General features: G+C 34.3%; 2 protein-coding genes across 3 annotated transcripts; both read left to right on the forward strand.

Moving 5' to 3' along the window:
* The first annotated feature begins 257 nt into the window (after nucleotides 1-257).
* Nucleotides 258-5,082, forward strand: LOC102627029 (uncharacterized). Its single transcript, XM_052435422.1, has 10 exons — nucleotides 258-952; nucleotides 1,039-1,116; nucleotides 1,203-1,244; nucleotides 1,327-1,429; nucleotides 1,806-1,870; nucleotides 1,972-2,016; nucleotides 2,099-2,206; nucleotides 2,327-2,414; nucleotides 3,120-3,166; nucleotides 4,319-5,082. The coding sequence occupies exons 1-10, from the start codon at nucleotides 368-370 to the stop codon at nucleotides 4,391-4,393; spliced, it is 1,236 nt and encodes a 411-aa protein (XP_052291382.1). The 5' UTR covers nucleotides 258-367; the 3' UTR covers nucleotides 4,394-5,082.
* A 2,523-nt stretch (nucleotides 5,083-7,605) lies between these two features.
* On the forward strand, nucleotides 7,606-11,379 carry LOC102626747 (probable serine/threonine-protein kinase PBL7). 2 transcript variants are annotated; one of them, XM_052435509.1, is made up of 7 exons: nucleotides 7,606-7,892; nucleotides 8,409-8,647; nucleotides 8,978-9,110; nucleotides 9,701-9,959; nucleotides 10,102-10,234; nucleotides 10,653-10,888; nucleotides 11,155-11,379. In XM_052435509.1, the coding sequence occupies exons 1-7, from the start codon at nucleotides 7,739-7,741 to the stop codon at nucleotides 11,186-11,188; spliced, it is 1,188 nt and encodes a 395-aa protein (XP_052291469.1). In that variant the 5' UTR covers nucleotides 7,606-7,738; the 3' UTR covers nucleotides 11,189-11,379. The 2 variants fall into 2 exon arrangements, with proteins under 2 accessions (XP_052291469.1, XP_006468994.2); XM_006468931.4 differs by lacking the exon at nucleotides 11,155-11,379 and having other exon boundaries at nucleotides 7,607-7,892; nucleotides 10,653-11,113.
* Nucleotides 11,380-12,216: the final 837 nt, after the last annotated feature.

Below are 12,216 nucleotides of genomic sequence, written 5' to 3' on the forward strand. Positions count from 1 at the left end.
TTAAGTTACAGTTGAGGTTAAAAAAATATTATAATTATAAAGTAAAAATTAATAATACGTAATAAATATAATTTAATAAAATTAATAAAAATATAATAAATATTTTATTATATAAATTTAAAATTAAATTAATTTATCTTTAAAATTATAACAATCGGAGTTTATTAAATTTTAAATTATAGTTGTCTAATCTCAAATTTCAACGGGGCGTTAAACTCATATGAAGTAAATGGGAAAAATAATTATTTTTATTTTTTAAAGTTTTCATTTCATTGCAGATTTGCAGTCGCTTAAACCCTTAGAAACCCACAGTCGGCCTCTGGTGTAATCGCCGAGTGAGAGCAACAGGTAAAGCAAAGCAGTCAAAATGGCGGCCGTGAGGCTTCTTCTCTCCCAAGCTCGCCGCCACTGCCTGACCAAACCCCACGCTTCTCCCTCCGTAACCTTCCAAAGAACTCTCTGCTCATCAACAGCAGTCCAAAACAACGACGAATCGCAAAACCCTCCTAAACAACCCATTCCAGGCGCATCCTACGCCTCCAAACCAAAAGACGAATCAAATGCTCCCATCGAAAACGCACAACAACAACAACAACGAGATGAACTGCAATCCGATAACCCGCCCCGCGATTTTCAGGCCGGGGAGGCCCGAACGGATTTGACCCGGGAGGACATTCGATACCTCAAGGATGTCCCTACAATCACTCCTGTCTCGTATCCGTCCCGCGTCGCTCCTCTGCCCGAAGCCGGAGAGCCTGCTAGCGGGGAGGCTGAGGGGGAGGGAGTCGGGGAGGGGAGGAGAATTCAGGCGGAGAAGAAGACGGTGAGGTTTATGAGGGTGCCGGAGCAGGCGCAGGTGTCTGTCCCCTACCCACTGTTGATTAAGCCGGAGAGTAAGAAGAAAGAGAGCAGACCGGTTCTTGATTTGATGGACGCCATCAAACAAGTCAAGGTCACTGAGTTTAGTCTATATATATTTGATTTAAAAATTTACTAGATGATAAGTTGGTTTGAGCTGATTATTAGTGATTGTTTCAGGCCAATGCCAAGGCTACATTTGATGAAACTGTTGAAGCTCATGTACGATTGGCCATTCCTCCTCGCAAAACTGAGCTGGTATTTGCCCAATTCATCTATACAAGTGAGATACTTCTTAATTTTCTTCTTATTTAGTACTTATTGGTATTTAAATTAAACTGCAGATAGTTCGTGGTACTATGAATCTTCCGCATGGTGATAAGAAGGTAGTTTTTGAAGTTTGTGCTATGTTTGATTAAGAAAGAAGTAGAGTAGTTGGTTCTTTTGATGATTGTAATGAGTTTTCAGGCCGTCAGGGTGGCTTTCTTTGCTGAAGGGGCTGATGCGGAAGAAGCCAGAGCTGCTGGAGCTGATGTTGTTGGTGGTTTAGAACTTATTGAGGAAATTGCAAGTAATGTAGCATTATTCTGACTGTTATATGATGATCAATTGCTGTTGTCTGTTATGTTTAGTTAGGAAATCTTTATTGAGTAGCTGGCGGTTGCTATTGTTCTTCATTCTAGCCATTTGATGTCATCCTTTGGATGAGTGTTACTTTTAGGTTTCCTTTTTATATTCATGCTCTCTCATACTTTCATGACAACTGTATCCTTTAATTATAATCTTGCTCATGTTAGTTTGTCCTGAAGGACTGTTTATTTAGCAGCATGATTGAATCCTGATTTACTCAGAGATCTGTTATTTTTATCTTGTGTTTCAGTTCAGGGAGTAATCTTTGTAAACCAAATTATGGTTTAGCTCTGAAACTTTGGCTTGCTTCTCTGCAGGCAGTGGCAAGCTTGATGTTGAGAAATGCTTCTCAACGCGTCAATTCATGCCTCGTCTGTTCAAGGTTTTGAAACGTGATTGATCTTCTAAACTGTGTGATTCATAAAATTTGCAACTGGTTAATTACTTATTTTCCTTTTTTCTCTTTTTCTTCTACTTTTGCAGATATCAAAGATTCTTAATCAACATGGTTTGATGCCAAATCCTAAAGTGAGTAAATCACCTGTTTAGCCTCTTCTTATGTGCAGTGACTTATAATGCCCTCAAACAGTTGTACTAATAGCTAGTATAGCAAGGTACAGTAACCAATGACGTTGCTAGAGCGGTACAAGAAGCAAAACAGGGTCACATTAAATTTAAAATGGATAACACATCTAACGTGCATGCAGGACTTGGAAAGGTACTAGCATCCTCCTATATGGTGCTTTGTCTATCTTATCTGCAATGTATATAAATACTGGAAGTTATTTTTAATTTCTATCTCCTTATACTTCTCATTTGGTTACAATATCTTCTAAAGGTGAGTCTGAAGGAGGAGCTTCTGCGTGAAAATGTTGGTGCATTTGTAAATGCTCTTCTGCTGGCAAAGCCTGCAGGCTTGAAGAAAAGTAAGTTGCGTATGTTATTTACTTTCCTATTTATTGTTCATGGTCAAAAATGATTTTAGGTTTTTTTTAAAATCATTTTCAAGCCTTGGCAAAAGTTGTTTGGTCACATCTGATCAGGAAATTAGTCGATATTGAAGTTATTTTTGGAGTATCATCAACAGATTGAGTAGTCCTTTATTTATTTATTTATTTGTTGTTATTTTCTAATGGAATGGCCTGTCTGAACTTTCTTTCTCTGCCATTCCGAAGAATTCTGGATTTTGTTTTGCTAAATAATTTGTCTGAAAACTTTTGCCAGAACACTATCAAAGAAGTGATATTAAGCTGTTGCTGTGGTCCTAGACCACACAATATAGTTATGAGTTTCAAGCACTTTGCTGCATGTTCGTCTTTACAATAGAATCATAAGGTCTGATATATTATATTTTGGTCAGTGCAACTACAATCCTCTCCAAGCTATTGAAGCAATTATAGATGGCAATGAATCATCTAAGATCCTGCTGAAATTTACTCTGTCGAGCAGCATTAGTTGTTTGATTTAGTCCAATTTGTTATTGGTATTTCATTTTCACTATCTTTTAGGTGTATTGACTTGGCATATTTGTGTGGATGTTTTCTCAAGTTGGGAACTTAATAGTTACCTTCATCTGTTCCCATATGGCCAGGATCTAATGAACAACACTTCTTCCTTTTACTTTTTTGCAGCTTCTAAATTTGCTGGCTATGTGAATTCCTTCCATATGTGTAGCACGGTAAGCTCATATACTTTGTTCTAGGTTGAGGTAACATGGAGAATTCTTTACTATTTCATTCATAAAGATTGACAAAGAATAGAACAGGACATCTTTAGTTTTTTGAGTAGCTGAGCATTTCCAGTTCAATCGGTGCCCATGCTACTTTCTTGTGTATCCTTCATCATTGAAACAAAAAATAATTTGTGTTCACACACTAGGCTTTTGGAATTTTAAATGAAAGACTAAAATAAAGATTTACTATAAATTAATCAAGTCATAAAGATTTTTTTGTGTTATATTGTTTAGCTAGATGCTTATTGTAGACTTTTTTTTTGTTTTGGGGGGGTGGGGTAACTAAAAGTTTTGGCTTTTACCTTAGTTTTAAAATATTTTAATTGTTGTGTTTTGTTTTGTTCCATAACATATCATTTAGATCTTCATCAAAACCTCATCTCTTACCCACAACGCTATGACCACTGTTGTTGCATCGCACCATCACTACCACCACAAAACGATCCTTACCCCCTCCTGTCTTACTTCATTTATCAAAATCCATATTTTTGTTTGCAACAACAATAATATTAGCAGACATTTACTTTGGTAGAATTTTTTACTTGGCTCAATAATGTGAAAGTCACTATATGCTGGAGTACATTGAACATCGTGTAATCAATATTTCATCAATTAACAAGTTTTGAGCTCATCTTGGTAGCATCATCTACAGGTCATACCAATTTTCCTAAAGCAATGCCATATTTAAGGTCTGAAATAGCTATATATATATATATACATATATATATAACAAAGATACTGATATTTTTATGAATACATAAGTATAAGCTTTTAGGTTGGTTTTCACTTGTACCTGTCTCTGGTGAATGAAACCATGAAGCTTATTCACTAATTGAAATTAAGAACCATTTATTATATATATATATATAATAAAGATACTGATATTTTTATGAATACACAAGTATGAGCTTTTAGGTTGGTTTTCACTTGTACCTGTCTCTGGTGAATGAAACCATGAAGCTTATTCACTAATTGAAAATTAAGAACCATTTATTTTGTCGGAATGTGTCAACACATTTAGCTCCTACTATAATCTTTTAGCATTTTTTCCATTGCTGTTTATTTGTAGTTAACTCCCTGCATTTGTTAAACCTGCAGATGGGACCATCATTCCCTGTTTCAATACAGTCGTTATCCCGAGCTTTAGATCAATATAACAAAGTCGCACATTGAATGATGTTATGCATAGGAGGAGATTTTCATTTTTCCTTTTCAAAATCTTACTTCCCTCTTCATTTTTTGGCTTCCGTCGTGGTCGCGGCATCTCTCACTCGGACCAAGATCTTGATATACATAAAATTAGTTGGATTAGGACAAGGATCAGAATGCGAATTGACTACATTCTGTTGTAGTAATTGTTGGTAATCTGCTTTAGGTTTCTACATTTGGCGGCAGAATTTCACTTTGAACATTTTTTTCCCCATTTTTCCTAGTGCACTCTGTAAACTCAATGTTGCATTTGGAGTTTTCCTTTTCTTTTCAAATAATTGTATTATGTAGCCTTCACTCCGATTGTTACTTCCAAGCCGCTCCTTATAAGGTGAATTGAAGTTTTCTTTTGCTGGGAGTAAAAACAAATTACCAGGGGAACAGAAAATAAACAGAATAAAAACAGAAGACAGGACCGTGGTTGGAGGATACGGGTATGGCTGACGCAAAGTTGTTGAATTACCGAATTGCCCCTGATGGGCACATGAGGGGACTGGGGAGCTGGCTCTACCTGTAATAGCGGTACTTTTGAGATGTGGGAGATTGTGCAGGATTTGTCTTGTTAGCATTGTTGCAAGTGGTTTTACTGTTTCTTGTTGTGTCTAATCAAACCCACTAAAACGTGCGGGTCTATGATGAGTTAACGTTTTGCATATTGCATTTGATGCCCTTTCATTTCTACTTATTACTTTTCATGTCAAACTTTCAGTTTAATCTCTTTCAGTCTTTCATTGTACGGGTGATGGTGATGCAATGGTAGGAGAGTAAAATGGGATAAATAAATATATATTGCATTTAATTTTTTCAAGATATAAAATATTCAAAATTACATAAAACCGTACATATTAGTAATTAAGTTCAAATATTATCGAATTTGGAGTATTTTGAGATGATAAATAGTTTAAAAGAAATACGAGGCTTGAACATAGTTCACATGCGTCAATACAAAATGTTTAATTTCTATTCTCACGCAATACTTAAAAAAAAAAAAAGTTGTATTACATAATTTTTATATGGACAATGTTTATATAAAAGTGTTTGATGTATTCTAAGTATTGTAGCAAAAAAAAAAAAATTAAGCTCCTAAATGAAAAATTATTGGTAAGAATTGTTAAAAGCCTTTAAAAAATTAGAATAAATCATATCAGTTGATAATAATATAAGAGAAAAGACAGAAAAGAAATGTAAATACTCTTAATAAAGGTACTAAATCTAACGAAAGAATATGATAATCTAAAGACTAAAAGGTGAGCATTTTCACTTAAAGATCACGACTCAAACTTATTTTAATAGACTTCTATTTAAGATAACTTCCTCTATTATCTCACCAAGATTAACAATTCATCAGGACTCCACAAGATAATTTCAAAACTTTTCCGCATCTCTTAACATCAAATATCATCTCCCTAGATAATCTAAAAGCTTCCTCAATATCCAACCAAGACATTTTTCAACCTTCAAAGATTCCTTTAAAGAAACCTCAAAGCTTTCGGGATGGTAGAAAAAAGTCCGTTCAGCCTGAGTTGAGGTATTACCATATTTTCTAAACATCCAAGTTCGGGCTGAAAGCTTAATAAATGCCTCTATATATATATAACAAATATTTAAAATTTTAAATCCTTTTTGCCCAACTTTTAAAGCGTAATCTAATAAAAACAAATTTTTGTATATTATAAATTTGTAAAGTAAAAAAAAATTCTAAAAAATGTAACACATAAATTCGTTCCACCCAACCCAACAAGAAACATGCTCCGGTTAGGCTCGACATTTCCCAAGCGTGAGGTTTTGCCAACCCTAAAAGCTCCTCTATATCCAATCAAGATAGAACATTTAGTAATTAATCAAGAGGACAAAACAAAAGCCTACAATTTAATATCGTCTTTGTCACAACAATAAGTACTATTATTGTTATTAAGAGAAACATGTTAGAAAATCATAAATACCAAAACCCATGTTACCCTTTTGATATGATATTTTTAAAAAATAGAAACAAATATGCAAAGAATTTAAAGGTGCTTTTGATATTGTTTTTTAAATGATGTTTTTGAGTTTATTTTATAAAAGAGGAATGATATTTTCATAAAATTAAAAAATGCATTTGTTAGTGTGTTTTAAAATTAGAATCTAAAAATAAAAAGAATAAAATTTATCCAGTAGTCCATATGAAAGAATGATACTATTGTATTACTATAAACTAAAAAAATTTAATCGCAGTAGTAACATGTGCGGTAGAGTAAATAATTATTTGTGAGACTACAACATTTGACCTTACTTAGGGTGCGTTTGGGATTGAGGTTGGGCAGCTGTAGCTTAAAAGCTACAGCACTAAAGTGTTTGGTAAACACTAGCTGCTGTAGCTTTTAAGCTATATTGATATGATTTTTCACTTGTATAATACAAACTCTATTATATCTTTAATAATTTTATCAAAATTATTATTTAAAATTTATATTTACTATATATTATTAACTTTTGTTTCATAATTATACCTTTTTTTTTCACAGCAGCTGTAGCTTAAAAGCTACAGCACCTCAATCCCAAACGCACCCTATAGTTGATGTAAAAAAAAAAAATTTATTAGATTTATGCTTTTTTTTTAATTTGATCTCTTCAAATTTTTTAAAGATTTCATACCATATATTATTTTATGCTAGTATGGTTAGAATTTAATTACATTTACTTTTTAATTTATTAACTAATGATAACGTAAGTAAGTTTTGCTCATGTGAAGATTGGATTGTAAGAGGACTTGATCTACAAAAAATTATTAACTTTCACCTTTTTCTTTTTCTTGGTGTCCAGTTAAGATGTGATACATTCAAAACATAAAACGACTGTTTTTAACTTTCCTTTAGTTTTCCTGTCAGAAACATAATCAACTTGTTTTCACTAAAAAAAAAAAGTAAAAAATGAATGCCACTAAACATAATATTTCTAAAAAATATAACAACTGCACCTTAATTTTTATTTTTTTTTGGGTAAAAAAATTGAAGACTTAATAAATCATTTAACCTCCAATCGGAAAAAAAAAAAAAAACTCAAATTCTCTGTTGACCATTGACGCAACTTACGGCTATGGATTAAAATAAGGAGAATTAGTGGTAAGTAACGAGAATATTTAAAATTTCAAGTACTTGAGAGCAAAAAGAGCAGTGTCACTTCAACAATTCTCCGCGCCATCGCAAAAACGGACAAGTACACACAGGGTGTCAGACAGTGAGCATGTCATCACTCACAGCCGAAGCCTTATTCAAACCCTCCATTTCTCTCTCTTTGCTTCTTATTCTTCCATTCTCTTAATAAACAGAAATGGAAGGAGACGATGAGTACAGAAGAAAAGAGCGCGTTGCCTTGGTGGTTATTGTGGTGGTTGCCTCACTAGCCTTGGCTTCTTTGCTCGTCGCTTTTAGCTACTACTGCTACATACGTAACAAGGTCTCTAAGCGCTTAAATACCCCCAAAAGTAAGTTACGTTTTACTTTTGTTTATGTAAAGCGCTATTAGTTTTTTTTAAAAGATTAATTTTTTCTTTTACTCTTTTCCACTGTTTGTCTGCTTAGGAAAGGCATGACCGTACAGAGATTTCTTTGTTAGTCATACCCACACTTTTTCTGTGACCAAACAGAGGTCAAACTCTGTTTATGGGTTTTTGGTCTTCTGGGTTGATATGGAAGATGAGTTGTTAGTGTGGCTTTTTATTATCAGGAATGAATCTTTTATGTGTTTCCTTTTCCTGAAAAAGAAAAAGAAATGGATTTTGGTTGCTGAATAGTTGACGAACAGACTAAAATTAAAAGTTTTGGTGTATCTTTATGTTATTATTATTATTTTCTTTTTACTGAATAACCAAGCTCACCGAGCCAGAGTTTGTTGTTCTGTGGTTGAAATATAAGAATTAAGAAATTGAAGTTTAGTAATGCTGATTCTTGAAAGCCTTTACCTTTGGTCAGCAAACTAATGGTTCAGTTTGCTTTTGAAGGTGTTAATCGTGAGGAGAAAGGTGAGTCGGGAAAATTGGAAGTTGCTACTGATAATGGACTTCAGGTGTTCACTTTCAAGCAGCTGCATTCAGCTACTGGTGGTTTCAGCAAGTCGAATGTGGTTGGGCACGGTGGTTTTGGGTTAGTGTACCAGGGAGTGCTTAGTAATGGGAGGAAAGTTGCAATTAAGTTGATGGATCAAGCAGGAAAGCAGGGAGAAGATGAATTTAAGATGGAGGTTTGATCTCAATTTGTAATTTTTCTTTTTGGCTCCATTCTATTAGGAGAAATATTGAGGGATAGATAAAAATTAATAATAATAATAATAATAATAATGAAGTTCGATATCTGTTTGCCATCCTTTTTCCTAAAAAATATCAATTTAACCAAATGATTGCAAAGGACTTGGTTGAGTTGATTTTTCTAGGTCTCTGCTTATGAAGGTGAAAAGCATGTTCTCTTGTGATTTATTCTCCTTCAAACTCTGTGTAACTCGATGGTTCATTATTTGAGACATGTTGGCTTATGAACTTGGCTATTCCCTGAAAGGCATTGTGATTGACTATAGGTGGAGTTGCTTGGTCGTCTACGGTCACCATATCTGCTGGCTCTGCTTGGATATTGTTCTGATCGTCGTAAATTGCTTGTGTATGATTACATGGCAAATGGTGGCCTACAAGAACATCTGTATCCTGCTAATGGTAATCTCTTTTAGTCTCTATGCTTGTATCGATAGTTACAGTGAAATCTGTTCTTATCTTCACCTGCAGATGCTGGCTTTTTCCCATATCTCCTCCATGGTTTTTCTTTCCTTGTTTAGTTGTGTGATGTTTATTTTTGGAGGGCTAAAAACAAACTTAAGCACCGTGTTTTTTTTTTGTTATAGTTAAAGAAGAGTTAGTTGTTGTGTTTGTGGCATTAATGTCTTTGTTGTGATGCTTTTGATGCATTATATCATCTAATAATGATCTTCTTTAGATCCTTTTCTTGGCATATTGCTCCTAAACCAATTAAAGATTTGAAAAGCTTATCCGTGCTTCAATGACGTTCTGAGCAGATAGAGTAGAAACAATCTAAGCTGTAAATCCTTCGTAAGAATTATGCATATTTAGAGTAACAATAGTTATGCATCTGAATATAGTTAGGGATGAGGAAAGAAAAGTAATCTTTAGTTTAGAATCCATAATCCATGAATAAATAAGCTTGGCTTACTGTTATAAGATTCCTTCTGATAGGTTTGGCTTTGTTGTAATACGAGCAAATATGTGAAGAAATAGTGTTAAAAATGCAGGTTCCAACTCAGTTGCCTCCAAATTGGACTGGGAAACCCGACTTAGAATAGCTCTTGAAGCTGCTAAAGGTTTGGAATTTCTCCATGAGCATTGTAGCCCCCCTGTGATTCACAGAGATTTTAAGAGCAGCAACATCCTCTTGGACAAAAATTTTCATGCCAAAGTTTCTGATTTTGGTTTGGCCAAGATTGGATCTGACAAAGCTGGTGGACATGTGTCAACTCGAGTCTTGGGCACCCAGGGATATGTTGCTCCTGAGTAAGAACCACTAAACTCTTTTCTTCATGTTGTTGAATGCACTAGCTTGGAAATAAGATGGTGTTTTATATCTGAATATGGAATCCATTTTTAATATGAAAGTTCTGAACTCAAATTTCGGGTGAGCTTGTTTACTATACAGGTATGCATTAACTGGGCATCTAACAACAAAATCAGACGTTTATAGTTATGGGGTTGTCCTTCTGGAATTGCTTACAGGCAGAGTTCCCATTGATGTGAATAAACCATCCGGAGAAGGAGTTCTGGTGTCTTGGGTGGGTTTCTTATCTTTCCTCTTCATTTAGTTAAACTAGTTATGATGATCATTTGTAATGTTCTGATTGTCCATGTCATCTGTTTACTTTAAAATCATCAACTAATGATCGTTCGCTCTTGGTTAGATTCTCGCGTTTGCTTAAGATTTGACATGGCTACTTATGTGTGATTGGGCCTCTGCCTAATATCCTTTGAGTTTTCACAGAGAGTTTCATTACTTTATTTATAGGCTGAATGGTTTGCTTATTCAACCCTCAAAAGGCTTTACAGAAAACATAGCATAACATAAACATGGTTTAGAATGGATATTACAAGATACCATGATTCCACTGGATAAGTTTGTTAGCATTAGTTCCTTTTATTCGATTATTTCTCTCATTTTTTTATATTTCCTGATCATTCCTTTGTCTGCAAAAGGCCTTGCCTCGGTTGACAGATAGGGAGAAGATTTTAGAGATCATGGATCCAGCATTGGAGGGCCAATACTCAATGAAAGAGGTTATTCAGGTGGCGGCAATTGCAGCTATGTGCGTGCAACCAGAGGCAGACTACAGACCACTGATGGCTGATGTTGTCCAGTCACTAGTCCCGCTGGTGAAATACAACCGGTCAACTCCAAAGATAAGCAGCTCCCCGAGCTTCCATGCCTCCAGGTCACCTGCATTTCCAGATAAAGTAGGTGATTGAAACTAAAGTATAACCTATCTCAGTCAGTGCATCTCCTTTTAGCTAAATTGGAAACTTGCCTATTTCTTGTTATTTGGGCCTTTTATTACAGTCTTCAGCAATCTGCATGCAGAAAAACTAGTACTTTAGCTTATGAATGCTAATTATCTTCAAGTGGGTATGGTGAAATTTTAATCAGCTGTATTAGAGCATCTCCAAAGATAAGCAGCTCCCCGAGCTTCCATGCCTCCAGGTCACCTGCATTTCCAGATAAAGTAGGTGATTGAAACTAAAGTATAACTTATCTCAGTCAGAGCATCTCCTTTTAGCTAAATTGGAAACTTGCCTATTTCTTGTTGTTTGGGCATTTTATTACAGTCTTCAGCAATCTGCATGCAGAAAAACTAGTACTTTAGCTTATGAATGCTAATTATCTTCAAGTGGGTATGGTGAAATTTTAATCAGCTGAATTAGAGCATCTCCAAAAGTCTCTATTAATTTTACTCTTCAAACATCTATTTATTTACCTATGTGGCAAATAAAAGAGTGAAAAAACATATTATTCTCCAAAAGACTCTTCAAATAGAAATAAATTAATATTATTTTAATCAAATAATTAATTTTTTAAGGTAAAAATCAATAGCAATTAAAATACTTTTCTCTCTTTCTCTAATGAAAAATAATAAAATATAAATTGAAGAAGAAAAAATCAACCCTCCAAATCTGAAGAGAGAAAATCATTTCTTATTTGAAGAATCTTAATTGGAGTGTCTTTGGAGTCTTAAATATTGATACGTCTCTTTAAATAAATAATAAAATTTTATTTGAAGAGTTTTTTAGTAGTGCTCTTAATTGAACAAAACATTCGATCATTGTGAAAACGTATTTATTCCTTTAATGCATCTAAACTAATTATGTATACATATGGTCAACACATATTATATTGACAGAGTCAGTAGCAACTTGCAAATTGGTAGACATAGTTGTTGTGAATGATTCACGCTAACATATTACGTACTAAATTATCTTTAGGATGGACGAAAATTCCCTTGTAATCAAAACTGTTCATATTTGAGGAAATACAGGTTTGATAGGTATTTTCTTTGATAAAAAAAAAAAAAAAAACAATTAATAAAAAAGGACTTTGTGTAATTTCTGGAGTGTTTCGAATATACAACTCCTCTTTGCTTAACGTAGACCATCGGCGGGGCTGCCAACCTTTGACTATTGCAAGACGGTGATGAGATCAAAGTAGTGGGGGGGATCAAATATTTTTCCACACAATACATAAATGAGAGATCTACAAGTCTACAAC

Source organism: Citrus sinensis, chromosome 2, assembly GCF_022201045.2.
Source record: "Citrus sinensis cultivar Valencia sweet orange chromosome 2, DVS_A1.0, whole genome shotgun sequence".
In the NCBI taxonomy this organism is placed as follows: domain Eukaryota; kingdom Viridiplantae; phylum Streptophyta; class Magnoliopsida; order Sapindales; family Rutaceae; genus Citrus; species Citrus sinensis.